This window comes from Lepidochelys kempii, chromosome 2, assembly GCF_965140285.1.
Source record: "Lepidochelys kempii isolate rLepKem1 chromosome 2, rLepKem1.hap1, whole genome shotgun sequence".
NCBI classification, from domain to species: Eukaryota; Metazoa; Chordata; order Testudines; family Cheloniidae; genus Lepidochelys; species Lepidochelys kempii.
Window position 1 is genome coordinate 71,333,723 of NC_136381.1, and position 27,925 is coordinate 71,361,647.

At 38.8% G+C, this 27,925-nt stretch overlaps 1 protein-coding gene across 10 annotated transcripts in view; it reads left to right on the top strand.

Moving 5' to 3' along the window:
* ST18 (ST18 C2H2C-type zinc finger transcription factor) overlaps positions 1-27,925 on the top strand; it is a 120,075-nt gene that overhangs the window by 30,344 nt on the left and 61,806 nt on the right. For 9 of the 10 annotated variants that reach the window (XR_012157219.2, XM_073331199.2, XM_073331197.2 and 6 more), the window contains 2 exons: positions 4,637-4,691; positions 6,707-6,737. Coding sequence is in view for 8 of the 10 variants with exons in the window: in XM_073331199.2 (XP_073187300.1) it covers positions 4,637-4,691; positions 6,707-6,737 (86 nt within the window). In the remaining 2 variants the exon portion in view is untranslated. Of the gene's footprint in view, positions 1-4,636; positions 4,692-6,706; positions 6,738-23,887; positions 23,953-27,925 lie in introns of those variants that run through there. The other variant, XM_073331198.2, reaches the window with a different exon arrangement.

Consider the following 27,925-nt stretch of genomic DNA (forward strand, 5'->3'; position numbering starts at 1 on the left):
TTTCATGAGAATACTTGGAGCCCACCTGCTAGTAAGTTCATTAGAGATAACACTGCATGATTGCCTAAAAATAATAGTCCCATTTTAAAATATCATGACAGGAATGGAATTAGTTCTTGTCACCATTGTAAATCAAAAAATGGAGAGAGAGAGATTCTCTTAAAAGTATTCAGAGGGACTTTTTTTAATAGGAAAATGATTGTGCCAATGGATCCTAGTGGTCTGTTGTATGAAAGCATATTTATCAAACATCTTGAATAAGTAATAATAAATCTTTTAGCTCTGTTTGCATGTGTATGTATATGAGAATTGGAATGTATATTGAAATATACACTGAAAATGTGTATGCGAATAGTTAATCCTAGGGCTGCTATTTCTTTCAAACATATCACAATCAATGAAAACTTGCTCTGGACAAGTTGTTTGGCAAGTTTGCTTTTCAAAGTCAGAGGTATTTTTAGTTAAAAGATGTCTTGGAATCTTCTATTTATTTGGACTACAGCTAAAACTGGGGATGGTTTCCTTCCTTTTCTTTCCGATTTTATTAAATATAATCTGATGAAAGGTTGCAGCCTGCCACTCTAGGAGTCTCAAGCTCTCTCAGTGAAATTCATCCGTGAGCAGAAATTAAAATAGGACTTAAGTGGTGCATAGACCTTGTGCTAGCTCTCCCCAGGAGGTGAAATCCTTGTTGCCTCACTCATACAAGTACTCACAAGATCGACTCACAAGTAATCTGATTCTCTGACACTTGTGTGAGTAAGGTGAGTAGGATTTGGCTGCTATAACCAGGAACACGGAAACAATCTGAATAGTAAGGGCAAATGCTGCTACTGCATTAATAAAGTCAGAGATTCTTGACTCTGTGCAATTGTCTGTTCGTAAAAATGAATTCCCTTTAGCGTTCAGATGTCCTGGTCAGTAACCCCGGTCAGTTTTCTGGGAGCATATTTACTGGTCCCAAATAACTTCATGTCCCAACCAATAAGCTGCAAAAAAAACCCAAATAGATTTTTGTTGTTGTTTTTGCATGTTGAGTACAAAAAGCATTAGTGAAATTAGTAATCTGTAACAAACTTTGAGGAAAACAGTTTAGTTAAGGTCAAAACAAGAACCTTGGCCTTAAAACATAAAGGCCAGGTATATAATTTTGTATATAAAATTTTTCTTTGGCTGTTTTGGCCATTTGGCTCTAATGGCCATGAGTGCCTTCTGAGCTGACCACTCTCAACTCCCATTGGTTTCAGCACAGTAAAGAAACAGGCCGTTAGTATATGTAGCAATAGCAAGATATGTCTCAAAACTGCTTGCAGAGGAAAAGGTTGGCTCTAAAGCTATTGGGCAGACGTTCGCATTTAGAACATTGTTTCATATTTTTTGCCATAGCTGATTAAAAGGCTGGAATGGTTAAGTATCTGCTGAGTGCTCTTCCACTTAAAAACAGAAGACATGAAAGTAAGAAACAATGAACTTTTTATTTTTGCCTTTGCCAATTTCAAATGATCTCTGGGGAAAAAAACTATCAAAAAACAATAAACATCTTCACTGGGACATCACCTGGAAATTTTCAGCTCGAGAAAGAAGGTAGCTGCAAAATATTAATTATTTTCACAGCTTTATCCATATTTATTTTAGTGTAATTTTTACTTTAACACGAGGGACTTTGGCGAGTTGAACCACTTTGCATGCAACAGAGACACTCGTAAGATGATGATGATTTTTGAATGCAATGTGCACTATCCTAAACAGGCCTAACCATTTTAATCTTAAACTGTTTAAACATCTGTCAGAAATTTAAATGATTTTAAAGAAAGAAAAGCAATAGAAAAAAATCACCAACGTTGATTTTATTGTTGGTTTTCACTCATTGAGTGGTTTTTAAATATTCATCATTGTGAAAATGCTATTTCGAACCAAGTAACTATTGTTCAGTAGAAGCAGAGGTACACCTTTTTTTTTCATAATTAAAAGAGCAGCATAGTGATTGGTCTGGTATTTATTATGAAATGATGACAAAGGAGTACCAGTGGTTTTAATAGTTTTAGCTTACAGGAGCTGTTGTTAATTTTGTCTGTAGAGTTGCAGGTGAAATAATGCACAATGGATAAATAGTCTATATTGGTTTAACTGAACATAATATATAGTGTGTTCTGGAGTTGTTTGTCTCAATAGACTACAGTAATCAAAAGTAATGAACCTATTATGTGCAGGACCTTGGAGAGTGTAGAATGGCAGTAAAAGTGTGGCACATAAAAGGTTTATTAAAGGAAATTAAAGTCCATCATTGCCACACCTGCTCCCCTATTATAAGTCTATGGCAGGTCAGTGCCTTCAATCACAACTCAGCATCAGCGAACAGAGCCATGTTTCCCATTACCATTGCAGTCACATTGCAACCCACTCATTTTCAGGTTTTGAGAATTGTAACAACTACTGAGAGCCTTCAGCCACTCCTAAATAAAAACCCCAAAACATTTTAATCCCTACTCCTAACAAGTATGGTCTGTAAATACAATCATATGAAATGTAATATTTTTGGTTTTACTGCTGCATATTTGATCACTATACATTTTAGTTTCAGATTTCCCAAGCACAGGTAGAAGCAACAGCACTGTTCAAGTATTTATCTAATATTTTCAAATATCTGCTCAAGTTCTTTACTGTGTTCTCTCCTGTAAAGAAGTACGAGGTCATATGGCACATACCATGTGTAGTCATCTGTAAGAATGAGTTAGAAAAGGGCAAGGTTAGGAAAGTGTTTTCACCTTTAAAAGAGTTGACTCAGCCCGTTCTCCTTCTAAGTTAGATAAATTCAGTCCTGTTGCCTATGGGTCTCTCAGAGAAGACCTTGACAATGTCTCCATTGTCTGTTTTCCAGGAACTTAATATTAAAGCATCTTTACATCTTCAGAGCATTGTGAAAATGGTAAGCCCTTTCTTCAATGCCTCTGAGGGCCTGTATGCAGCAAAAATCAGTGCTGTTTTGAGCATCCCCTCCCTCCCTCCTGCATGAAGCCCCCTGCACAACAGTGCACAGTGAGACAGCAGGGAAGGAAGAGCCAGGGAATCCACTGCTACATGGATTTTTATCTTGCCACTTTTTGTAGCTAGTGGTGCACAAATGCCCATGCATAGGCTACTTCAACTATTGGAGATTAAGTGGTCTCCATGGAATGGCACTGCTGCTGTGTCCTGGCCTATGGGAACATAACTCTTCCTACACATCTCCCTACTCTCTGGTTCAGATACCAGAACCAGGTGCTGGGATCTGCATTTGAGCCTAACAAATTAATCAGCAGAATAGTGGATTCTTCCACAGTGAGTTTTATTATCCCCATTTTACAGACGGGAAAACTGAGTCACACAGAGATTCTGTGACTTGCTAAAGGACAAACAGTGAGTCACTAACAGAGATAGAATAAAAATTTAGGAGTGCCTGCTCTTTTGCATAGTCGTCTACACCAAGCCCCCTCTTGAAAGATCATACCCTAAATGTTTGATGATATTTTTGGAAAGATTAAAGATTGCCCTCATTATCCTTGGTGAAAATTACACTGTTGTGCAATCCGCTGTATGTCACTGTGACTCTCCACACCAAAACATCAAATCTTCATCTCTTTTAGAATTTCAGGGGGTTGTAATAAAATCCCTGGATTGAAAATCTGTCCGTACAATTTTGGCTCTGGGTTAGATCCAAGACCAAAAGGTGCATATTTCTGATTCTGGTTTGTATGTAGCCAAAAATGTCAAGAGAACAGCTGGTCTTACAAGGTTTCTATTATTTCAGTCAGAAATGTTAGGACAGCAGCTCACAATATTTAAGTGATGTGAAATCAAAACCTGAAACCTAGCCCTGATTCAATATCAAATAAGAATCCTAAGCTCTAGGTTGTCCATCCAAATCTGTGCATTGCCTCCTTGGCCCATTTGGTACCCAAGATGTAGTTCATTTCATTGGCAAAGTATTTCTTTGTGTGTATGTTTGCATGCATGTGTGTGTAAAATCAGCGATTCTTTTGGGTAAAAATCTATTTACGATGTTATTATTACTGCAGATAGAATGAAAAATATAGAATACCACATAGTGATGATGTTTCTAATATTGCTTTAGAGAGGTGTTTTAAAAACATTTTGCTGATTGTTTCATTTTAACAGTTCACAGTATATATCTTGCCTTTGATAGCTCAAGAAATAGTTCTGGTGAAGACACTCAGAAATGTCAACTTACAACATTAGCGCTAGGTATTTGCAGGTGCTGCTGATACTCTCTAGTTCCCATCCTCCAGTAAAGATTTAAATTTCAAATTCTGTTGTAGCAACCCCTGAAAGCAGCAAGAATAGCATTTCACAGTGTCTAATCTTACATCTGCAATAAACACCTGTAGGTATTGGCATCAAATCTTAAAGAGTAACTCTTACTAGTTGCTTGAGTGAACAAATTTCATCATTACAGATATCTCCTCTGGATTATTTATCAGATATTCAGAGATGAGTTTTTGTCTTTGTGACAGCATTATCAAGGCATGGTTATTCTCCTTTCCATTACTGTCTGGGCACTGGAAACTTTATAACACATTCTGAAGATTTTCTTTCTCAGTGGCAAAAAGGAACTAAAGATGTTGTGTTAATGTTACAGATGGATGCAGATGGTGAAGATAAAAAGCTGCGAACACGCTCAAAAGGAACCAAGGGTGAGTTAGAAAGCACGTTTGATGACCCTGTATCCATCACACCATGAAATATGATAGTTCCTGTGTACAGCCCCTAATGTGTAGTCAGAGTGTATATGGCTTCCTTAGGGCAGCTTTTTTAATCAAGCCGGGACACAGACTGCTGGCATTAAGAGGCAAAATGTTATTAGCTGTGGTTTAAAGGAAAGAGGAAATATTTTTCTAAGGTATGTTATTTTAATACAAATATTTATGAAAGCACATTAAGGATATAGTTTACTTTGTAAAGAAATGCCTTTCATCATGCAAATTAAGGTTTAGTAAAGGAAGCAGAGTTGCCTGAAGTTGAATGACGTCTTGCGAATAATATGCTAAACTTTATCAACCGGGTAAAAGAACAGTTTGTTCATTGCCATCAATTGACTATAAATGACCTGTATGAGGGCACAGAAGTAAACTTAGTTTTAATCAAAGGATAGTGTTTGTCTATTCTCTCTGAATGTACTGGGCTTTTTTTAAGTTGATTTTTATATTTAATTCTGCAAAGTTATGATTAAAAAGTTATACTTACTGCTATCCCTTCTCTTTTGGTAAGGAGCAGATGGGAATGCAATATTGCAAAGTAAACAGGCCCTTTATGATCTAAACACCAGGAAAACATGATTGACGAGCAATACAACTACGCATTTTAATTCCTAATGCTTTTTCTGATCCTTGATGGTGAGAAGAAAGTGAACATATGCACAAATAAACATAAAATTTTGCCTGCCATCTAAGCAAATTGTGCTTATAAAGCCTATGGCCTGATTTTCAGAGGTGCTGAGCACCTGCACCTCTCTACGATTTCAGTGGAGATTCTGTGTGCTCAGGACTTGTGACAAAGAGGCCATTAAGTACTTTGATGTATTGTCAAGGCTCAGTAGTCCTGGGTTACTATGAGTCTACCTGGCACAGGGGATAAATGCATTAATTTTATAACTCCAAGATCAAGTTGTGGCTGAGACCAAAAGTGAAAGTGAGGTTAGTGCGGGTTTTTAATCCCCTAGCGGCACATCACCAAACCACTGCAAATTGGTGGTCTCTGCTGATGAGAAGACAGGCAGTGAAACTGAAATCAAAGGGACTCTTCCCATTGATTTCAATGGAACCAGGATCTCAGCCCAGGACTGTGATGGCAGGTCAGGACTGAGATGCATTGGCAGAGATGTGTTAAAAACAATGCCAGCCTTTGCCCAGAAATAAAGAGGACTATGGCTTGAAAAATTTCCCTTAATTCTTGATGTAAAACTTTTAAAACAGGACCCAATACTGTTCCCATTGAAATTAACGGCAAAATTCCCGTAAACTTCAGTGGGGCTAGGATCAGACCCTAAACAGAGCTATTGCCACAAAGTAATGAAATTATTGCAGCACCTCTCAATGTCCTAGTGTGGCTTTTCTCGCTGTCCAAGACTGCTGGAAACTATCATCTGATTGACTGGGTCTCATTTAACATATTCTATTCAGTGTACACTCACACACACACACACACACACACACACACACACACACACACACACACACACAGGCTTAATAGAACAAGTGCATTTTCCCAGAAGTGGAACAACTGATACTAGCTGTGCAACATGAGTAATCGTTAGAACCACCTGTTGGCTCTGTCAATATGCTGCGTACCCTTGTGTGGGCAGGTATTTGTAAACACCAGCTTTCTTCATTCCCAAATCAAAGTACCACTGAGAAAAACAAAGATTTCTCATCGTTCTCCCAGTAATAAAAAAAGTGCCTTGTTGCTTTGCTGTGCTGAAGATTATCAGCTTTATCTTGTGCGGGGTTTATCTAAATTAACCCTGGGAATTACACATTTGGTCAACATTTTCCAGTAATAGTTACAATCCTGCAGTTAGCATGAAATAAAGAATCACCTGTGTTTTGATAGCCACTCCTCTGTCATCACAGAGGGACAGGTGCAAGGTTGCAGAAAGCACAGGACTGGAAATGTAAACTCATTCATTCATTCTCTCTGCTTTTATTAACAGTACAAGTGGACTCTATAGCTCAGGAGCTAAGGTAAGAACTCACATAGTTTACATTTTCTAGCTTCATTATCTGATTATACTGATGGATCATTCCTTATATGTAGCATATTGGATAAAATAAGGAATGCAGTAAATGATGCATTCATGTAGTGATATATTAATTACCCTACAAAGAGTGCTTGATGAAGATTCCCTATTTAAGTGAACCAAAAGTAAAAATGAAGGGTTATCAATAAACCCTCTCTCATCACAATTAAAAAGTAATACAAATTGGGCATGCTCCTGAGTTGTATTCTGTGCATATGCCTCCCTTGACTTTAGCACCCAGAACCTATTAAGTGCCCAGTTAATCCTCAGGATCCTTATACTGAGCATTCTATGAAATGTTGTTACCTTTATAGGTTTAGTTAATAACTTTTGCAAAATAGCCAGGCTTTGTAAATTGTTGTCAGCTGAACATGCATAATTTGTTTATTTGCCATCAGTTACCTGCTGAAGTTTTGTATTTTATTGAACTAATACAAAATAAGGCTGATCTTTTCCATATTTCCATACACCATGACAATCTGGTCAAAAACATAAATTTGACAGGGATCTTTCTGATCCTCAATAATTTGTTAAATGATTAACATCTGAATTATACATTTAACCATAATACCTGAGGATAGTGAAATAAACTGTCTGTTTAATGTTTATTTTCTGAAATTCATACATATTTTAAGAAATGTGTAGTGGAGTTTCCATTAACTGTTCACAAATCTCTCTCAGAACGAGCTATGGAATAACTACAAGTTCTTGAAGAGTAACTTCCCCAGAAGAAAAGCGCAATCAGTTCAGGTTAAATATTCAGAATAGAACTTTAGAACTTCAGATAGAAGCAAGTAGCAAGATTGATATATATGCAAAGGTTCCATCATGAAAAATATTGTCAGGAGATCACATTAGTTTCTTAGGGCTTTGTCAGCAATTATGACAAAAGGAGCACACAACAGCAGGTGGGTAAATACTGCAAAATGTCTTCCACAGTATTCACTGGAGTTTTTTAATGAATTCAATATGACCAAGATCAAACCTCTTCAACAGGCATGTGAACTAGTGAGTTTTATTGACATGTAGAAAATAACTGCTTGTGTTCTCATCCAACCAGAAAACAGAAACTACCACATGACTTATCTGGCCAATCACAACTAAGCAAAATAGCTCAACTTTTGAATGCTAAGTAGAGAATACTTACAGCAAGTTGTTTGCAATTGATCCATAGAATAAAAAACAAATGTTTGTAGAATAAACTTGAATGATGAGTAAATATCAGGAACTCCTAAGCTGTTTTCAGATATTCTGTGAACAGAAAGAAAGGCTAATTTATCAGATAATTATTTATTGTGAATTATTCACTCAACTCTACCACATTCGTCTGTACTGCTTCATGTTTCCTGAGATTTAGAATGTCTCCTTTTCCCTCTGTGCATCCCTAATTTATGCACCAGAAGGATGCGTTAATCTGAAGAGGCAGTCATCCAAAAATGAGGATGGTCCATGTGTTCATAAGAGAAATATGTTTGAAAAATAGAAGATGTGTAAGTTTCTTCAACACCAGGGAAGCTGTAATTTATGTATTACTAGTTTACTAGGTTTTCCCAAGCAATTTTGGTGTTCTCTGTGAAACACATACTATCTTAGCAACTTCCATGTCACATATTACTCTTTCTGCCAGAACATGAAGAAACATACACCTGTTTGAAATATAGTGATAAATATTCAAGGGTTTAATCCAACCTCATTATACTTGGAATTTTGGGACAACAAAACCCAATATTAGCACATGCAAATGAGATAGTTGGTGTCTAGTCAGATTACCGTGTGTATGTACAAATCAGATAACAAAACCATTTGAGCACAAAAAATTGTGTATGCAAAAATTATATATAATGAGGGAGGCATAGACTGTTTTTTGAAAATGTAGTGCATACATTTTAGTCTTGTTACTCTTACCTATGAAATTATAAAAGAACCATTGCAAATCCCCCCAGGAAATCAAGATTGAAAATATCATTTAATTTACTGGGTTTTAGAAACAGATATTTGGAACCTGTCTCTGTTCTGACCAACGTTCACAATGGTGTGTTGACTGGTTTAAATCCAAGCTTAATTAATTTACCCTTTCCCCTGGTTTATCCCATCTGACAGAGCACTTTTTCACTTCTTATTGAGTTTTTATTTTAAAGTGCCTTGGGATACTTCTGTATGAAAGGCACTACATAAGCTTACACGCTCAAATTGTATTACTATTAATTTCATAACATTGAGTGGTTCTACATCTTTTGTCACCCTATTCTAATTTTAGAAGTTATGTTTTACAATCATAAAGAAACAATGAAGCTAAATGAAAGGTTACTATCAATGAAGTTATATGAACAAGTTAGACCCAGAAAATGTGATAGTACTTGAAAATCTATTTCATGTGAACTCCAGGGGTGCTCAGGACTTCTTACCTGAAGTCAGTGGCAAAACTGAGCTTTCTGAAATGGTATAAGGAGAATCACTGTGTGTGCTCAGAAAGTTCATCATCAGTCAGCTTTAAAGGGTTTGCACTCTAAAGCTTTGGGGCCCTCTCTGACTGACTGAACTGTTTCAGTGGTTATGTTAGATATGGAAGAAACGGGCTTCATGTGTCCAAAGATTAAACACTCCATAAAGGGAAAAAGAATGCCAACTTCATAAAGATATTACTTCATGATAGAAGTCTAAGATCTCTAAAGCAGAGTAGAAATATAGAGTGGAATTCTAATCCTATTGAAGTCAATGGCAAAACCTCCATTGACTTCAGTGGAGCCATGAATTTAAGCCATGTAGTGGGAAGAACATTTTCCCTTTCCCCAGGTTTCATCAGTTGACCTAGGAACCATATTTTATACAAAGAAATTCTGCCTGACTATTTTAAATATTGACACCCTCTTCCTCTTTATTTTCATGACTGGTTTTGAACCAGTTACTATATCAAACAATTTATAGCATCAACCCATTCCTTTCTTTTCAGAATCTTATGCCACTTTATCTGATCCTCTTGCCTCTTTTTTTCCCTCAGGCTTAGTAAGCCAAACATTTGCATCTTTTTACATACCTCCTAATTCCCAAACACATAATTACTTTGAGCCCTCTCAACTGGTTCCTTTCATTACGTCATCCTTCCTATGATACACTGGTCTGAATCACACATGCTATTTCAACTCTAGTCTCACTGTAAAGTTTTACACAGTGCCAGAATAACTTCTGCCAATATATATTCTGTTAGGTACCCCAAGGCCAATGTGTCCCTTTCACTGTTGCCAAATATGGTGCAGAAGATTTGTGAGGGTTTTTGTCTATTATCCTTTATCACTTTCTGGTGTGTTTCCTGTTATGGATTCTGAGTTATATTCTCTCATTCAGATAGAGTCTCTTAGGCCGTATCTGCACTGCCTACGCACAGCTTGGACTACGGGGCTGTGAATAGTAGTGTGGACCAAAGTACTGTGCTGTAACTCCCCTGTGTGGCCATTTCAGGCATGAACTAAAAGGTTCCTAATTCATATTAATGTAGTCCACTTCAAACATGACCTTTTAGTTCATGCCCGCAGTGTCCTCGCAGGAGAGTTACTGTGCAGCACTTTGGCATCTGTGGCTATTCAAATCCCGATAGTCCAAGTTGCAGGGCAGTGTGGACAAAACCTTTGTGTGTTTCCCAGCATAAATACACAGACTTATGCTTGCTCAGCTTGAGCTAGTGAGCTAAAAATAGCTGTGTGAATATTGTGACACTGGTGGCAACTTGGGCTAGCCGCATGAGTCCAAGCCTGCCCAGCCCCCTGGGTTTGACGTTGGGCAGATAGTCCAAGTTGCTGTCCATTCTGCAACATCCACACTGCTATTTTTAGCACACTAGTTCAAGCTGAGCTAGTGCAAGTCTCTCTATATCTTCTGGGAATCACACCTCCCAGCTGAAGTGTAGACATTCCCTCAAGGCCCTGGTTCTCCTTTCATTATACTGGCTTTATGCTGATGTAATTCCATTGACTCCAGTGAAGTTACACGTGATTTATATTGGGGTAAATGAAAGAAGAATCAGACCTTTAGTACTCTTTATCCCCAATATCCTCACCTTGAACTTCTTTACAATGAATTCTGCAATCCACTTAGGTACCCAAAATTCTAAAACTGTCTAAGTTGTTTTGAACTGATTTCTTCATGCATCATCTTTACTATTATTTTATTAATATTTCACTTTTCTAAGGCTTCCATCATTATTCAGATACTGCACATGTTAGATAGTGTGGTATCTGAGCATCATTTCCTAAATTAAAAAAAACACCAACAATCCTTCATGAGAAGAAACCAATTCATGTTTGAACCTGGTATCTCTCAGTCATCGCATCCCTGTTGAAACCAACTACTGTGGTGAAATGGAAAGAAAGAAGAGGCTGACTTTAAGATAATTTGAATCTCAAGATCTTAGAAATTTAAAGGACCAGGATCATGAACTGTGTTCAGTATTGGACTGAAAGCTATAGTAGACTTGGGAGTATTAGTGTGATATATTCTCATTAGTCTGCTCCACCTGACAGATGGGATAGATGGTATATTGAACCATCTGTATTTTAGGGACTGACATCTGGGTCAGACCAAGGGAAAGCAAATTGGACTGATCCAGGTTTGAAATAACAAAATCATGAATCATTTTGGCTAGGTCCATATCTAAATGGAAAGGGTGCAATCTCCTGGCTAGCTGAAGGTGAAAGTAAACATTCTGGGTGGCTGCTGGTATCTAAATATTTGTGATTAGTGAAGAGTCATAGAATCATATAATATCCGGGTTGGAAGGGATCTCAGGAGGTCATCTAGTCCAACCCCCTGCTCAAAGCAGGACCAATCCCCAACTAAATCATCCCAGCCAGGGCTTTGTCAAGCCTGACCTTAAAAACTTCTAAGGAAGGAGATTCCATTAGGATCCCAAGATTTCAAACTACCTAGACAAATGGAGAGCAGATTTCCTCAATGATGGATAAAGTCACAGTTTCTGCTACTTCTACAAATATTTTCACTTCCCACCAGATCACTTCTTGAGCCAGCTTCTTTTTTTTTATGCAGAACCCTTATTCCTTCACACTCTAGAACAGCAGAAGGGCTGACCTGTCCACTTTGAGTGAGAGACAGATAGAGCTGGATATCATCAACATATTAGTGGCAAGAGAGAAATGATAGGACAGAGCTCCATGGAATTCAATGAGGATGTTCTCTTGGTGAGAAGAAACAACAGCCCATCACAGCCTCTGCTATCTCTCTGATAGGAAGGAATTAAGCCAGTAAGCCAATATCATAATTAGCAATGTTGAAGGAGCCCAGTATGTCTTGCAGCACTAGAATGAAAGTCTGGTCCTTGCCCAGAGCCCTCAAGACATAGTTCATCTGCATAATTAATGCACTGTATCCATGCCAAACTGCATTCTGAAGTCATACTGGAAGGGGTCTAAACAATTATTATTATTTTACAGTGCCCAGTAGCATGTTGGGTGCCTCACAGTACAGATGAGAAGACATGATCCCTGCCCCATTAAACTTACAATCGAATTTCAGACATTGATGGATTGAAGGTGATAACAAAACAATAGTCTAGAAAATGTGGAGAAAGGAAGGGCAGAGATTTATCGTGGTAGATGACATAGCTCCTCAGAAAATGTTAGTGTATGATGAAGCAGATGTGTTTGTTCTCATTATATATAAAAATAGATAACTGTAATTGCTGGTGACTTACTTTTTGTAGGCTTCATGGCAGAAGTAGATCTCTAGAAAGGATTTACATGTGAAGAGGGCAATAGCCTTGCAGACCAGCTCAGAAGGGTTTTTCCATGCATAAGGGGCAGCATGGAGAGGGTTGTAAGAAAAGTGGAAAAATGAGGCAAAGATTGATATCCCAGAACATACAAGGGGTGTAATGAGGTGAAAAAATAAGCGTTGAGATGTTGCTTCAGTTGGCTAGACACTACCTTCTTGGTGGTCTTACTCAAGAAAACAGATTAGAGGTGGGGCAGTAGTTGGTGAGGCTGGTTGCAGCAAGTTATGGTTTCTTGCTTGCATGGGGCTGTTGCATGCTCTGAATTCCTGGTAGGTAAGCTATTTTACATAGACTTTATCAATTCCTTACTGGTTTTGATTAACCATGAGGAGCAAGGATGCCTTTTGAATCTGCTGACTCAGGCTTTCCCCAGCATCCTTAGAACCACAGCTTGTGTGACTGGCCTAAACTCAGTTAGGGAAAGTAGTATGGTTCCCCCCTTTGGCTCCAGTTCTGCTCCCAGAGAGTGAGATAGTTTTGGAGTCACTTGAGCTTTCCTACAAAGTAGCATAACTGTTTACACTTAGAAGTATTTAAGTCTGAAACTATGTGAAGACATTCTGGATTCCTTAGACACCCTACTATCCAGACCAATTCTATTGGCTCAGACTTTTCATAAATCGGGATAAATGCTAAAAAGGATTTCAATAGTCTACTTCAGTAGCATTTGATTATACTAATTTATCAGTCCAATTCAGATTTATTTCTTCATCTATGCAGTTCAGAACTTATTCCTTCCCATTTTATATGCTACAGGACATCAATGAAGCATAATGATGTTGGGGAGGAGATGTTTAGGGGCCATCAACTAAACAGCTGTAGACAGAAGATGGGTTACAGTGTCCTACTGGCCTATTGATGGTTTGGACCTATGGCTGCTTACTAGTTTCTAGCTTGGAGTTCTAGAAACCAGTGGAATTTGATAGTTTCCAAAAGCAGACTGGCAAAATTATTCTGCCTCCGGACAGATGGGAAAGCTCCTATCTTTGCTTGAAGAAGGCAATGATATAACTGTAATACAGTATTTCTTATGCTCCCAGTTATAACTCTCAAACTGAAGAGGAGATCAAGTTTGTATCCCCTTTTATGTTGGAGGTAAAGATGTGTAGATGGGGAGAGTACCTGTAAAAAGTCCATGTTTGTCATGTTTGGGGCATGAACCGTGTCGACACTGAAATCTGTCTGTCTATCATACTTATAGTGTAGTATTCGAGCACCTAATAATCTTTAATGTATTTCCCAAGATGAAGAGTCATGGTGAATCTACTACATGGCTTGATAGCACCTCCATAAATTCCGAGAGGAAGCCAGTTAGGTTGCACAGTGATATATACACTGCAAGGATATCTACATTGACTTTGCCTCAGGAAATCGCATATTGGGAGCACACTCTCAGATGATTCTGTCCATGACCAGAGGTCCTTCCTGCAGTTGAGGGTTGGATGTAGAAAATATTGCCAGTTCTCCTCCTCAGGTTTCTCTAGGATCACGGTGTTCTGTGTAATGGGCTGGGTCAAGCTCTGCCAGAGTAGAGCCCCACTGTCATTGAACCAGCTTTCAGTGATGTAGTTAAATTCATGAATTTCATCTGAGACAAAGTTATGAATGATGTTGGTTTTGTTGACATCCAATCTTGCCTTAAAGAGCTCTAAGTTTAGTGCCACCACACCCAATGTCTTAAACTTTTGTTTGCGTTAAAGACAAAGAGACAAGTAATGCATGTGTACTGTTCACTCTCTAGTCAGGGAAAGGTTTTTTTCATCCTGTCTCCCCAATCCTGAGCCTATTAGAAAATAGAATGTTAGAGAGCCATTAAAATGATCATCCTCTTCTTGCTGTCCCATGCTTTTTGATACAATAGTTTCTCACACTTTCCTGAAACCCATATAAATTTTGTCCATTGTTTGATCCCTTTCTGCCAATGTTATGATGTTCTTAAAGAATTTGGGGTAAAAGTTGCTAAACCAGAACTTTTTCCTAAAAATCAATGAGGACTCTCTCACTAAAACTGACATTAAAAAAATCTGTTTCTGTTTTCACTGATATTTGATTCCAAAGTACAAAAAGCCCAATGATCACTATGCAGTGCAGTTTAGAATGAGGCCAATGTATGCTGTTCACAGCACTAATAAAATATTAATGCTGAAATTCACCTATCCTTATTATTACATCCTGTATGTCAACCGTTCTCATTACCACTAATAAAATGAGTTATAAATATAAAACATAACTGCAGCCCAGTTTACAGGTCTGTGGTGTCTAAGATCCTCCCTTGTTTCTTTCTCCATCTTCCAGTCCCCCCTTAATTAGTCATCAAAAGGCTGGGCTTACAGCTTTGGCAACTTTTCATAATTCTAACTGTCTGCTTTTTTTTTGCTTTGGTGCATTGCTGGACCTAACATTTTTACCCATTTCATAGTCCCCTCTCACTACTTCCTTACTCCAGGAAAATATATTGCATCTCTGGGATGTTAACTTACACTTTTTTTAATATTGCAAATTACTACTACCAAAACAAGAATATTTGTTTAAATTCAATGTTTGATTGTGCCCCAAATTTTCCATTTTCAAATACTCATATCAATGAGTTTTTGTTCACACACAAATTCAAACAATGGCTGTTCTTCATACAAATACCTAAAGTGACATGCAAACAAGGATATTCATGAATGTATGTGAGCAATTCCTTGTATGAATATGCATGTATGTGAGCTCCTTATTTGTTATTCATTGTCCTCCCACGTTAAAAGTTTGTCATCCAGTCAGGGAGCAGAAATAATATCACATGATTTTAATGACCAAATACAGACCACAAACAACAAATAATGAACTGAATATTTTGCAAACAATTCATAGGTTGACAATTGTTTGCCTTAACTATGTAGTGGGTAGAACAAATCACTTAATGAATGAGCAGAAACAAAGATCTGCATCTGATACTATATTTAAGCCTCTGTATGGCTGCATTTGCAAATCATAATATTTAAAATGAATAATTTGTCTAAGTCTTGTAGATACTAAAATGCAAAATGAATTCAGGCTCATTTCTCCCTAACTTTCCCTGCCTATTCTTTGCTACCTGTAGTATTGCCTGTCTTTATATGTTGGGTTTATTTACAGTGTATAAAGGGTTTATTTTATGTTTTATCTCCCTATTCCATTTTGTTTTGTTTGATACATTATCTCCATTTTTATTTTTAAATGTTTTTAGCTATGAAATGTATTAACTTCCTCTGTCAGTAATTAATATGTCCAATAACTGATAAACATATTATGAGCTTCCTTTTTCCTAGATGAGTTTTTTATGTCTACTATATTTATTTCTAGCCAGTCATCTTTAAGGCTTCTTCCCCAACACCAACATCATATTTTCTGGGTTTTGTCTTTTCCCTTTAAATGCTCAATTTAATTAAAAACATTTAATTATTCTCAATTTCTCTGCGACTGTAACTGTAGTCTTATTTTATGGGCCAAATTCAAGTCATTTATAGCCAAGTTGCCGTGTTCCAAGGGGTACATATAGACCATTCACAGTTGGTGCCACCTGAGAGCACATCTCTATGTTGTCCATCCACTGTAAATAAACACTTTTGCATTCCTAATTTTATTCTGCACCTTCTCCGCTAAGATTTTATATTGCTAACAAGTTACTGTCTTTTCCATCACAACTTCAGTCTTCTGCATCATACAGTAAGTATTTTCCTAGTAACCCTGAGTATGTTTGGAGAGTCCCAAACATCCTAATGTCTCCAACTGAATGACACCCAGAATTTTATAGCCCCACATAGTCATTTACTTTTATGGCTGGTCTTTTCTCTATGGATGACTGCAAGCCACCCAGAGATTTTCATGCCAGCCAATGACTTTTGCCTGTTCTATGTTGATTGTGGAATAGAGGCAAATCACCAGTTAAATTGCTGCCCTTGGCTGAAGTTAGGGGTTGCATTCAGCCAGGGACAAGCAGGTTGGAGAGGACCCTAGATACCCTGCAGATGTCAAGAAAAGGGGAAAAAATATACAAGTACTCTTTCAACATTCCAAAGAGATATTTTTAACTCTTTAAATATTATTCCAGCTTTATAAAGCTTAGAAACCCACAGGGCCAGCATAGCTATGACAAGGGTTTCAGACAGAAGCAACAATGGAACAGGTTTGGATCCTGGGCAAGTGGACAGCTTAAATTCCCACTGCCTCTGGAGTGCACAAAAGAAGAAGGTTTGGAGTTTCACAAGATCTCCAACAAACAGTGATCTACTCAGCATGTTTTTTCTAAGGTAACTTTTTTTAAGCATTCACTGTTTGTAGCAGGCTGACCTCACACCCTGCTGCAGAGCCACGGTGTATGGTTTACCATGTGTAGGGCACCCCAGAATCATGTGGATGTTCTTTACTGTTTTGTTCTCTAAAAGCTTTAGCCAAATTCTTGCTCAGGCTCCCAGTGAAGTCAGTTGTTCCTCTGAAATTCACCTGAGTAAGGGACTGACTGAAAACTGGATTAGGACTTTAGGATTTGGTCATTAGTCATTTTTCCTTGATTCCGTTTGTACTACTGTGTTGAAGAGATTTTTTGGCTCCAGTCAGCAAAAAAATAATGTTCCCAAAACTGACCTTTGTTGAATTTAAACTGTCCATTTAGTAAGGGCCCAAATCTGCAGCCTTCATGGATACAAAACTCCCCTTTGTGTTTACAAGGACTACAGAGTTTATCGTAGATCAGTATAGCTTGGGTTCCAGTAATATTTTCATCAGCACTTTCTCTTTCTTTAGGCTACTATATTCCCTAGCCGCTGTTTGTCAGCAGCTGGGAATGGGCAATAGGGAATGGATCACTTGATGATTACCTGTTCTGTTCATTTCCTCTGGGGCACATGGCATTAGCCACTGCCAGAAGACAGAATTCTGGGCTAGATGGGCCTTTGTTCTGACTCAGTGTGGCCGTTCTTATGTTTTTATATGATTGTAACACCAATAGTGTATCATGGTTTACAAACAGTTGAAATGAGTCAGAAAATAAAAAGTAGTGAAAAAAGTATTTTTTTTCTGTCCTGTTGTTATTAATGATCTCCTTCATGGTGGAGAGTCCTCTGTTTAAGTCATATTACATTACACAAGCATGGTATTTAAAGAAAAATGAAAAAGCCGTTATAGAACCACACTACTGTACTTCTAGGCCTATGGTCTAACTAAAATATGGGTACATATTGGGGTCTGAAGGTACTTGGCACTTAGCCTCATGCTTCACAATCAGCTTGAGGCATGTGTCGATTTAATTACGATAGCATGCCTTTTCCTGAATTATTGCTGACTTATTATCACTCTGATCTTTTTACATGCTTCTTTTTATTTGCTCAGTCATTTCACAGTCCAGTTGTTCCTTTTGGTCAAGTGGCCTATAACATTAGTTTACTGTTTGAAACATTGCCAACTTCAACGCATAATGACTCAACACCATTACGGATTTCTCCCCAATCTCCTCTTATGGGGGCTAATAAATCCTCTTTCACCAATAAGGCTGTACCACCTCATTTACTTTTCCTGCTTGTCTTTTTTAAATAAACTATATCCTTTAATATCACATTCCAGTCAGATTTTAGTTATGATATATTTTTCTCTATATCATTATGTATATCCCTTGAGCTCTCTTATTTTCTTCTTTGCTAAACTTTTCATTTGTATATGTAGTAAATTTAATAACCCCCATGTTATTGAGCTTATTTTCCTCTATATTAGTGTCCATAAATCCTTATTTCCCTTTTATCTTCCTCCCCATCCTTTCTGTGCACTCCTTTCATCTCCGTTCAGTCTGTGTACTCATCCTTCCCTCATGCAGCTCTAAATTGAACTTTTCCTATGACTTGTCACTATGGGAAGAAATTTGGCCTTGTTCAGTGGTAACTCTTTCTATCTGTATGGGTTCCTTCAACTCCAAAATATTCTCCAGTAACCCACAGAAACAAACGCCCTACTTTCATATCCTTTCACAAAGCTGTGAGCCAAGTAGATGCATCTGTTGAAGACAGAATGGAGAGAAATACATTTATTTCCTTGTGAGAGATGGTAGAAATTGGGAAATATAAATGTTGTTATTGTTGGATTATTATTATTATATTACTGGACCAAGAGTTGACTGCTCCTGAGAATCTGTCACTACCATTGAAATCAATGGGAGTTGCAGATACTCAGCACCTTCCAAGATATGATCCACTCTATTCTTGTATATAAATACATAATCAAATATATGTATTTTTTGCCAGATCCTCAGATGGGATAAATCATCATCACTCCTCTGAGCTCAATATCTGGCTCTTTTTTTTTATTGGGTCTGATTCCAATCCCCTTTACTCTCAAGACCAAAAATATATCTTTGTCATTTAAAGGGGGGGTGGAGATTTCACAATAGACAATTCACAGAAATTCCACAATCCTCCTGCTATATGCCAACATTCTGATGCTCTTTTGGCTTTCCCAGCTCATGTTTCCCAAGCCTAACCTATCGTTGTTCCAAGGCATGACAGATTGTTAGCTATAGCACCTTGATCATTTAGGTAATAGTGTCACAGAGATGACTGCAGGCTTAGTGGGACTCAATCTTTTACGGTGGGGTGGCAAGCTCCTTCTGACACATGCCTATGCTGTGTTCTGCAGTGCTTGGAAACTAAAAATTAAAGGCACACATGGGGAAAAGAAACGGACTGTATGTATGTTGTGAATGAGACACCACACAAATGGACCAGGCAGTGCGGCATACCTGGTGGCTGACGGAGCACCCTCACCCCACTCATTCCATTCTCATGGTTGTACTGTGGTCCTCCTAGATCCTGCTCCTCACACTGTCTTCAGTTGCTCTCCTGTTCTTCCTGATTCAACCACTGTACCAGAACATGATGTTTGTTTGTTTGTTTGTTTATCCAGTACTTTCTTGGGACCTGATTCTCTAGCATAAATCAGGAGTAACTCTACCAAAGTGAATCAAATTATGTATTGGCATGAGAGAACAGAATCAAGTCTTTTCAGCTTTTTCCTCTAAGCCTCAAAAGGTTTCTTCTAATCCTTTTGTCAAACTTCACCAATCTGTATTGTACCCCCCGAACAATTTCACTCTATGTGAAGCTTTGCCACACTACCATCCTTCTGGTTTTCCACTTACTCTTTGGTCCTCTTCCCTGCTCCTCAGCTTTAGTAGCCCTTTCTTCTTTGCTGTCCATGGATTCATTTCAGTGATTATTCTAGAAAAGTAAGAGAAGAAAATCATCCATATCAACAGATTGCTAAATCAAAGGGGGAAAATTAAATGTATCAAATGATATGGTACCAGAAAGAACAGTGACTTAGGAAAATGAAGCTTTTGAAAGTAAGTGGTGGGAAAGAATAGTGCTAAAGGTCCAGAGAAATTCAGCAGGTCAAATTCAGCATTAGTATAATGTCTGTGTAAGTAATACAACAATGTAAGTTGGTCAAACAGGTGTTAGTAAAAAAATGTATCTTCTGATTTGGTGTGCTGGGTATTTTTAGACCTAGCATAAGTGGGTGTAACTCCCCTTAAAGTCTACTAGAGTTGTACCAATTTGTGCCCGGTCTGAATCTGGGTCAGGTATTCAGGTAATGATGAGACACAAGTTAAAGTTTCCTGGTACAATTTCCCCCTTCCAAACTCTACTTTCCATCCTGTCAACTGGTAAGTTACATTCAATAACATACAAACCTGTTGAAAGTCAAATCAGTGCAACTTTCTATATGTTAGTTGAGCACTTACACCCCTCCCATTTATGGTCCATCATTTAAGTCACTGCTCAGTGTGGCTTAAAGACTCCTCTGGGAGCTACCCCCACTTACTTCAGCCTGAATTTGGCTCAATGACTGTACCAAGTAATGGCAAATGTATCTAATAATCACTCTTATTTGGTCAGTGATTTACTAAGACATTCATACAACACCCATCACTATGGTGTCCAAGGAGGAAGGAGAGAGGCAAATGGGAGAGCAGGAATACCACCAGTCTGACATCTCTGTTATGCAGATAACATTTATCTATTTATTTTGTATAAATCAGGATAGAGTCTGATCTCAGGTTTCAGAGTAGCAGCCGTGTTAGTCTGTATTCGCAAAAAGAAAAGGAGTACTAGTGGCACCTTAGAGACTAATCAATTTATTTGAGCATAAGCTTTCGTGAGCTACAGCATCCGATGAATTGAGCTGTAGCTCACGAAAGCTTATGCTCAAATACATTGGTTAGTCTCTAAGATGCCACTAGTACTCCTTTTCTTTTAGTCTGATCTCAGTTACACCTGTATAAAGGAGGAGTAATTCCACTGATTTGCAGTCCCAGGCTGCCCCAAGTGCAAAATGTCCTCCAAATAGGACTTGTCTACCAAGCCTTTCAAAAGAAGACATCAATTCCCCAATTCTGATTGAAGATGCCTGACTTTCCTTGATATGGTTTATTGAGTTAAATTCTTTTCAAATATATACTTAAGAAACCTGATAGAAGGTCTGTCTCATTCATGAAAAACAAAATGGTAGGCTCAGTTTTCCCCTCTGTCTGTGTTTCATTCAGTACAGGGTGGAGGAAAGAACCATCAAAGAATCATACTTTCCAGCTCCAGCATGAGTTACAGCAGCCTACAAGCTGCTCCTACTTATGTCACTGGAACACGGTCTCTAAAGGACCTTCAGCCACTGGAGAATCTCTGTAGCAAATCAGACCTCCATCCCTATGTTGGGAGTGGGAGGAACTGGCTTTGCCAGTTTTACACTGTGAGGGAGTTAGCCTTCTCTGGAGGGATTCTTTGCTGGTCATTTACAACCAGAACCTGGTCACTGTGCACTGCCTGAGTGGAATCAAGAATCTGGCCCTGTGTGTCTGATAGGAATAAGGATCTGAATATCTATAGACTGGTTTCTGAGTTACTGAGGCCTTATCTGCATTACAGAATGTTATGATGTTTGAACACAATTGTGAACAATTGATTTAGATAGCATGATGCTGACCACAACTTAGCAGTCAGGGCAAATTGTGTTCAGTATCTTGTCAGCCAATCACAAATCAATGGAACTAACCCATTTTCTCAAATGTAATATCTCACATTGGATTCCCTAATAGCTGAACAGATTATTTTAACACTTGCATAAAGTCACAAGTCATCCATGACTGAATGTCAGATGGTTCTTGTTATCACACAAAAATAGTACTGTAGAGTGAAAAGCAGTATTCAAATGTCTCCTTCATGCCTAAACGAGTCTTAATTGGGTTAATGATCCAATTGTTTATCTTTAGGTTTCAGTCTTCTTGAATGTGCTTTCCCACTGCCAGAAGACCTCAGAATATCATCCAACATGTGACTGACTAGAATTGTTTGTAAAATAATGTAATTTTTACTCATCACACACTGTTTTTACATGCCATTGCCCTAGTTAGAAATAACTTCTACATCTGAATATTATTCTCAGTATTTTATTGTTATAAAATAAATGTATACACATGCTCAATTTTCCAAAAATCTCTCCACACAGCAACTAGAACCAGCTTTCCCCTTTAGTTAAGTTAGCCCATTCATACATTTATTTCCTCACAAATATTTAAGAGTAAAAACTAACTAGGGCTCACCCTGGTGCCCATTCAAGTTAGTTGAGATTTTGCCCTTAATTTCAAAGGGAGCATGATTAGCACCATGATGATAAACACAGTGGGTGAAATCTTCACATCTGTTTCATCTCCTTTAGCCTAGTCAAAGTGCCAGAGCAGCATAAGGGGCCCTACAAGCCCTATGTATGACCAGAGAAAGATTCTCCCAGCACAGGCACTGGGGTAGACAGCCGTAAGGCTCTCTTCTGAGGATCCCCTTGCAAGCCCTGGCACAGTGGATATGCTGTGGCAGGGTTGTTGGGGGGACTTTCATCCTCCTTCCTTGTGTTTTGGTGTGAGGCATCAGGATACAGGGTTACAAGGATTCTGGGCAGCAATGCAGCACACAGGCAGTGGGAGCCAGGCTATGTAACTTATAAAGGTCCCCAGGTCTGTCTGTGTTACACAGGGGACACAGAACAACCCTGGATTGGAAGGGTGCAAAGGCAGCTTAGCTTCCTCTTCTCTTGGGCTGCGAGTCCTGTGCTGCACGTCTACTCTAGAGCTGGAAGTGTAAATCCCAGCTCTAAAACACATACCCACACTAGGTCTGATTGAGCTATCACATGAAAAATAGAAGAAGTGTAGCTGTGGTGGCAGGAGAGGTTAGCCCCCCTGAATACCAACCTATGGTCTCAGACAGAGTCATACCCAGGCTGCTAGCCCATCCCATCGCCTTGTTTGGGTGCCTCTTTCTATCTCTCAAGGAAGTAAACCTGGTAGGGACTCAGGCTTCACAGTTCAGTCTGGGCAATGCATGCTGCCTCACAAAATTAGTATTCTCTGCCAGAAATTGCATCACCTTTTCCCCCTTAAAATAACAGTAATGTCTGCTAAATGCATTTGAACGTATATGGAGGAGCCATGTCAATTATATTCAGAGAACTATACAGCGGCCCACTTTCTGTGATGTATCTTTGAGTATAGTAGGGAAAGACAAGTGTTTTCACATTCAGTAAATAACTACATGGAATTAGAAATGCCACACAAATCCCTGAATTTTGACCTTCAGTGGAGACTTGGGTGTTCCAATTCACTCCTGTGAAGATGCCAACTTGTATCTTCTATCTATGAAGAAACAGCATAGTAATATCATGGCTCTGTCTCTCTTCCTATTGACAGCAGCCCAGGCTGGGTACTCTATCCCTCTTAGCTCTCTGGAGCTACAAAATGTACACATGCTTCTTGAGTCTTTGTAATTCTTTAAGTCGCATAGTACTGCCTATCATCTTCACACTATTTAAACTGGTCTCCAACTACCAGTGTCCCAGCAAATGCTCTTCTATTAATAGTATCATTTCTCTTCATCCATTGTATTGGTCAGGCTAGCTGCTCTCTAAGTTTTTGCCGTCCATCATTGGCATCTCTTGCATTGTTTGCAATTACCTTCAATGTCTTTGGTTGATTTCACCAATAAAATCAACCTCTAGCCCAGAGCCAGTGTCCATTCAACTGCCATGTAATCAGTCTCATCATGTGTCCCTAAGAGAGAGATTTCTCCTTTTGTGCACTAGGTGTTACCAATTGCTGCCACCCATCACCATCTTTGAAATATGATTTATGTAATTCTCAAGAGTGTACATTTTCTGTGTCTTGCACTCACACATCTACAACCTAAAACTCTGGTTATAGCTCTCACAGTCACTCTGTTAAGACAGCCAATCAAATTCCATCTGCATCTGTTTCCTAGGTAACGAACAAACAGCCATAGAAGAAGACTGCAAATTCTGGACAGGGGGAGGAAGGAATCCTTAAGTATTTCTGCTTTTTTCAGTACTTTTGCACTGTTAACAATGAATAAAATAAAAACCTTAAAACTCATTGTAGAAAACCACAATATACGTAATAGATGGCAGTGACTGAGTGCTTTACTGCCACTGGTTCACTTGTGAGAGAGGAGGATCTGTGTAACCTAGCTGAGACAATGATAAGAGGACAGTAGCATTTGACTGTCACTGTATATTCCAGACTATCGTGTGATACAAATGTATAACAAAGGTTTCCAATTGTTCTGTTGCTATAAGGTAAAATATTGACTGTAACTTGATTAGGAATTAAACCTGCAGCCTACAACTGAATTAAAGTTAATATTAGAGGATGAGGAGGCTGACCCATCCTTTAACTACCAAGCATTAGTTGGGTCTGGCATGGGGTTAAATCGCCTCAGATCCTGGAGCCAAGGAATGAGGGTTGACTCTCTTACCTGAAGCGGCATCACTCTGTTCATAGTTCAGTCTGACACTGGATCCTACCACCCAGGGAGGAGGAATGAGGGAACAGGTGACGGGGAACTCAGTCAATGAAGAGTTAATACTCTCTTGCCCCACAAGCTTACAGATTCCACCAGTCCTGTGCTGAGCTTTACCCCAGGAACTGGCCCCTTGAAGCCTCTTACTTGGGATACCAACTGGAAGTGTGACAGTGTTCTCTTCCTCTTTCATTTGTTTATTTAAACAGTATGCACTCTCTATTCACCCATGGCAGCCTGCAGGAGACTGCGAGGAAACTGGAAAAAGTTAACCAGATATCTACCAGTCTTGCCAAGAAGGAAAAACTCCGTCCAGATCCCAAAAGAGTTAGACTCACAGCAAGATGGAAAATCCTCCACTGACAATCATGCCATCTATGGGGAAGGGTAGGCAGGGCAATTTCCAGCAGAAAGAAAGGCTGCTGTGTGCTTTAATATTAATGCTTAATAGGGGGAGGGGAGTTCACTGCAGCCATTCAGCTTTCTTGCTGTCTTCAAATTGGCCACTAGGTGGTTAGGGAAAGTGGAGCACTTTCCACTCTCCGTAGCCCCACCATTCACACATGCACACTCTGGGCAAAAAGAAAGGAAAGGGAAGACCCTAAGCACTTTGGATAAAATTGTCAAAAATGTCTGTGTCCTATAAGCATGAAAACTTTCCTTGAGGCTTTTCTTCTAACACAAGTAATTGTCTTATACTTTAACCTCTTGGCTTGTATTATGATATTTGATACAGGATTGTTTTTAGTAGCTGACTCATTTGATTAAAAATCTGCTTATTATAGGCAGTACTAAAATGATTTATTATTCATAACATTTAAGTACAGTTAAATTGGGGGAAAGCATGTATTGGCTTTGGGCTCATAACAAAAAAAAAAATCTTCTCCCATTTTATGAGCCTCAGATTACCAAATAACCTTGACAGCTGAATCAGTGTTCCATGACAACAAGCAGACCATTGATAAATAGCAACAGAACTATTAGATGTTGAATTTATGAGATGAGTAATAGTGAAGCTAAATTATAGGTTTACTGTTTGACAAACTACAGCCTGACATAGCTCTGCTAACGTGTGTGTGTGTGTAAAAGAGACACAGACAGACAAACTTTTTAAGACAATGCTGAAATGGGTACTTCATGAATGCTGATATCTAAGCTTATAGATAGATAGATTAGATTAGATAAAGCTATAAACAAACAAATATCTACATAGTAGCCTGAGTCTCAAATTCCTATGGTGCCCGTTATCAAACATCTACATTTAGAAACAAATGGACAACGTGTCTGTCTGTGCATGTATACACACATAATATCACACATTTTAAAAAGCAAATCTGTGAAAGGAGTCACAAACTATAAAAATAAATTTACTTTGATAAGGAAATTTGTAGTAAGATCAATAGTCAGCAACTGCAATGAACTGAAAATTAAAATCAAGAGTATGAAACAACTACATATAGTAAAGTTAGAGTGTTTTGTTTTGGTTTTCCTTGAAGACAATATAAGATTGAGGGTAAGAGGAAGAATAGGTTCTTGGTGAATTACTTGAACTGGCTGTGGAAGTCTGGTTGATTTCACTCAAAATTCAGAAGTAGCAACTTAAAAGGACACTAACAGCAAAGGCAGGAGGATTTTTCTACTGGAGTTAAAAATGTTAGTCACTTTCCTGGCCTGTGAAGAATAAGCTGAGCTTCCTAAGAAAGAGTCAATCACTGCAATCTTTGGCACCTATATTCTCAGAGAAAGTTGTCAGAAATAAGCCTATATAAATTTGGTTCTGATAAAATATATTTATTTTAAGCAGAGAAGAGGAATCTCTAGAAACTCTATTGGAGAGCTAATTGAGCCTGGCTGCACTGGTTAGACAAAGGAATATGATGTGGGCAAGCTAATGCATCACACTGCTTCATAAAGGAAAAGCCCTCTGGCTCTAGAGATGTGCTTACAGCACATTTGAGAAGAGTCAAATCTGTGAGTGTCCTGGGCTAAAATCAGTGGTGGTGTTCTGGATCTACAGTGATGTGACTAGAAAAGGAGAACTTGTGGCACCTTAGAGACTAACAAATTTATTTGAGCATAAGCTTTTGTGAGCTACAGCTCACTTCATCGGATGCATACTGTGGAAAGTACAGGAGACGTTTTTATACACACAAACCATGAAAAAATGGGTGATTATCACTACAAAAGGTTTTCTCTCTCCCCACCCCACTCTCCTGCTGGTAATAGCTTATGTAAAGTGATCACTCTCCTTACAATAAGAAAAGGAGTACTTGTGGCACCTTAGAGACTAACCAATTTATTTGAGCATGAGCTTTCGTGAGCTACAGCTCACTTCATCAGATGTTTACCGTGGAAACTGCAGCAGACTTTATATACACACAGAAATCATGAAACAATACCTCCTCCTTACAATGTGTATGATAATCAAGGTGGGCCATTTCCAGCACAAATCCAGGTTTCCCCCCCCAACACCTTCCCCCCCAAAAAAACCACTCTCCTGTTGGTAATAGCTTATCTAAAGTGATCACTCTCCTTACAATGTGTATGATAATCAAGGTGGGCCATTTCCAGCACAAATCCAGGGTTTAACAAGAACGTCTGAGGAACGGGGTGGGGGGGGTGTAGGAAAAAACAAGGGGAAATAGGTTTCAGAGGAACAGCCGTGTTAGTCTGTATTCGCAAAAAGAAAAGGAGTACTTGTGGCACCTTAGAGACTAACCAATTTATTTGAGCATGAGCTTTCGTGAGCTACAGCTCACTTCATCAGATGTTTACCGTGGAAACTGCAGCAGACTTTATATACACACAGAAATCATGAAACAATACCTCCTCCCACCCCACTGTCCTGCTGGTAATAGCTTATCTAAAGTGATCAACAGGTGGGCCATTTCCAGCACAAATCCAGGTTTTCTCACCCTCCACCCCCCCACACAAATTCACTCTCCTGCTGGTGCTAGCCCATCCAAAGTGACAACTCTTTACATAATCAAGTCGGGCTATTTTGACTTAGCCACTCCCAGTCTCTATTCAAGCCTAAGTTAATTGTATGCAATTTGCAAATGAATTCCAATTCAGCAGTCTCTCGCTGGAGTCTGGATTTGAAGTTTTTCTGTTGTAATATCACAACTTTCACGTCTGTAATCGCGTGACCAGAGAGATTGAAGTGTTCTCCGACTGGTTTATGAATGTTATAATTCTTGACATCTGATTTGTGTCCATTTATTCTTTTATGTAGAGACTGTCCAGTTTGACCAATGTCCATGGCAGAGGGGCATTACTGGCACATGATGGCATATATCACATTGGTGGATGTGCAGGTGAACGAGCCTCTGATAGTGTGGCTGATGTTATTAGGCCCTGTGATGGTGTCCCCTGAATAGATATGTGGGCACAGTTGGCAATGGGCTTTGTTGCAAGGATAGGTTTCTGGGTTAGTGGTTCTGTTGTGTGGTATGTGGTTGCTGGTGAGTATTCGCTTCA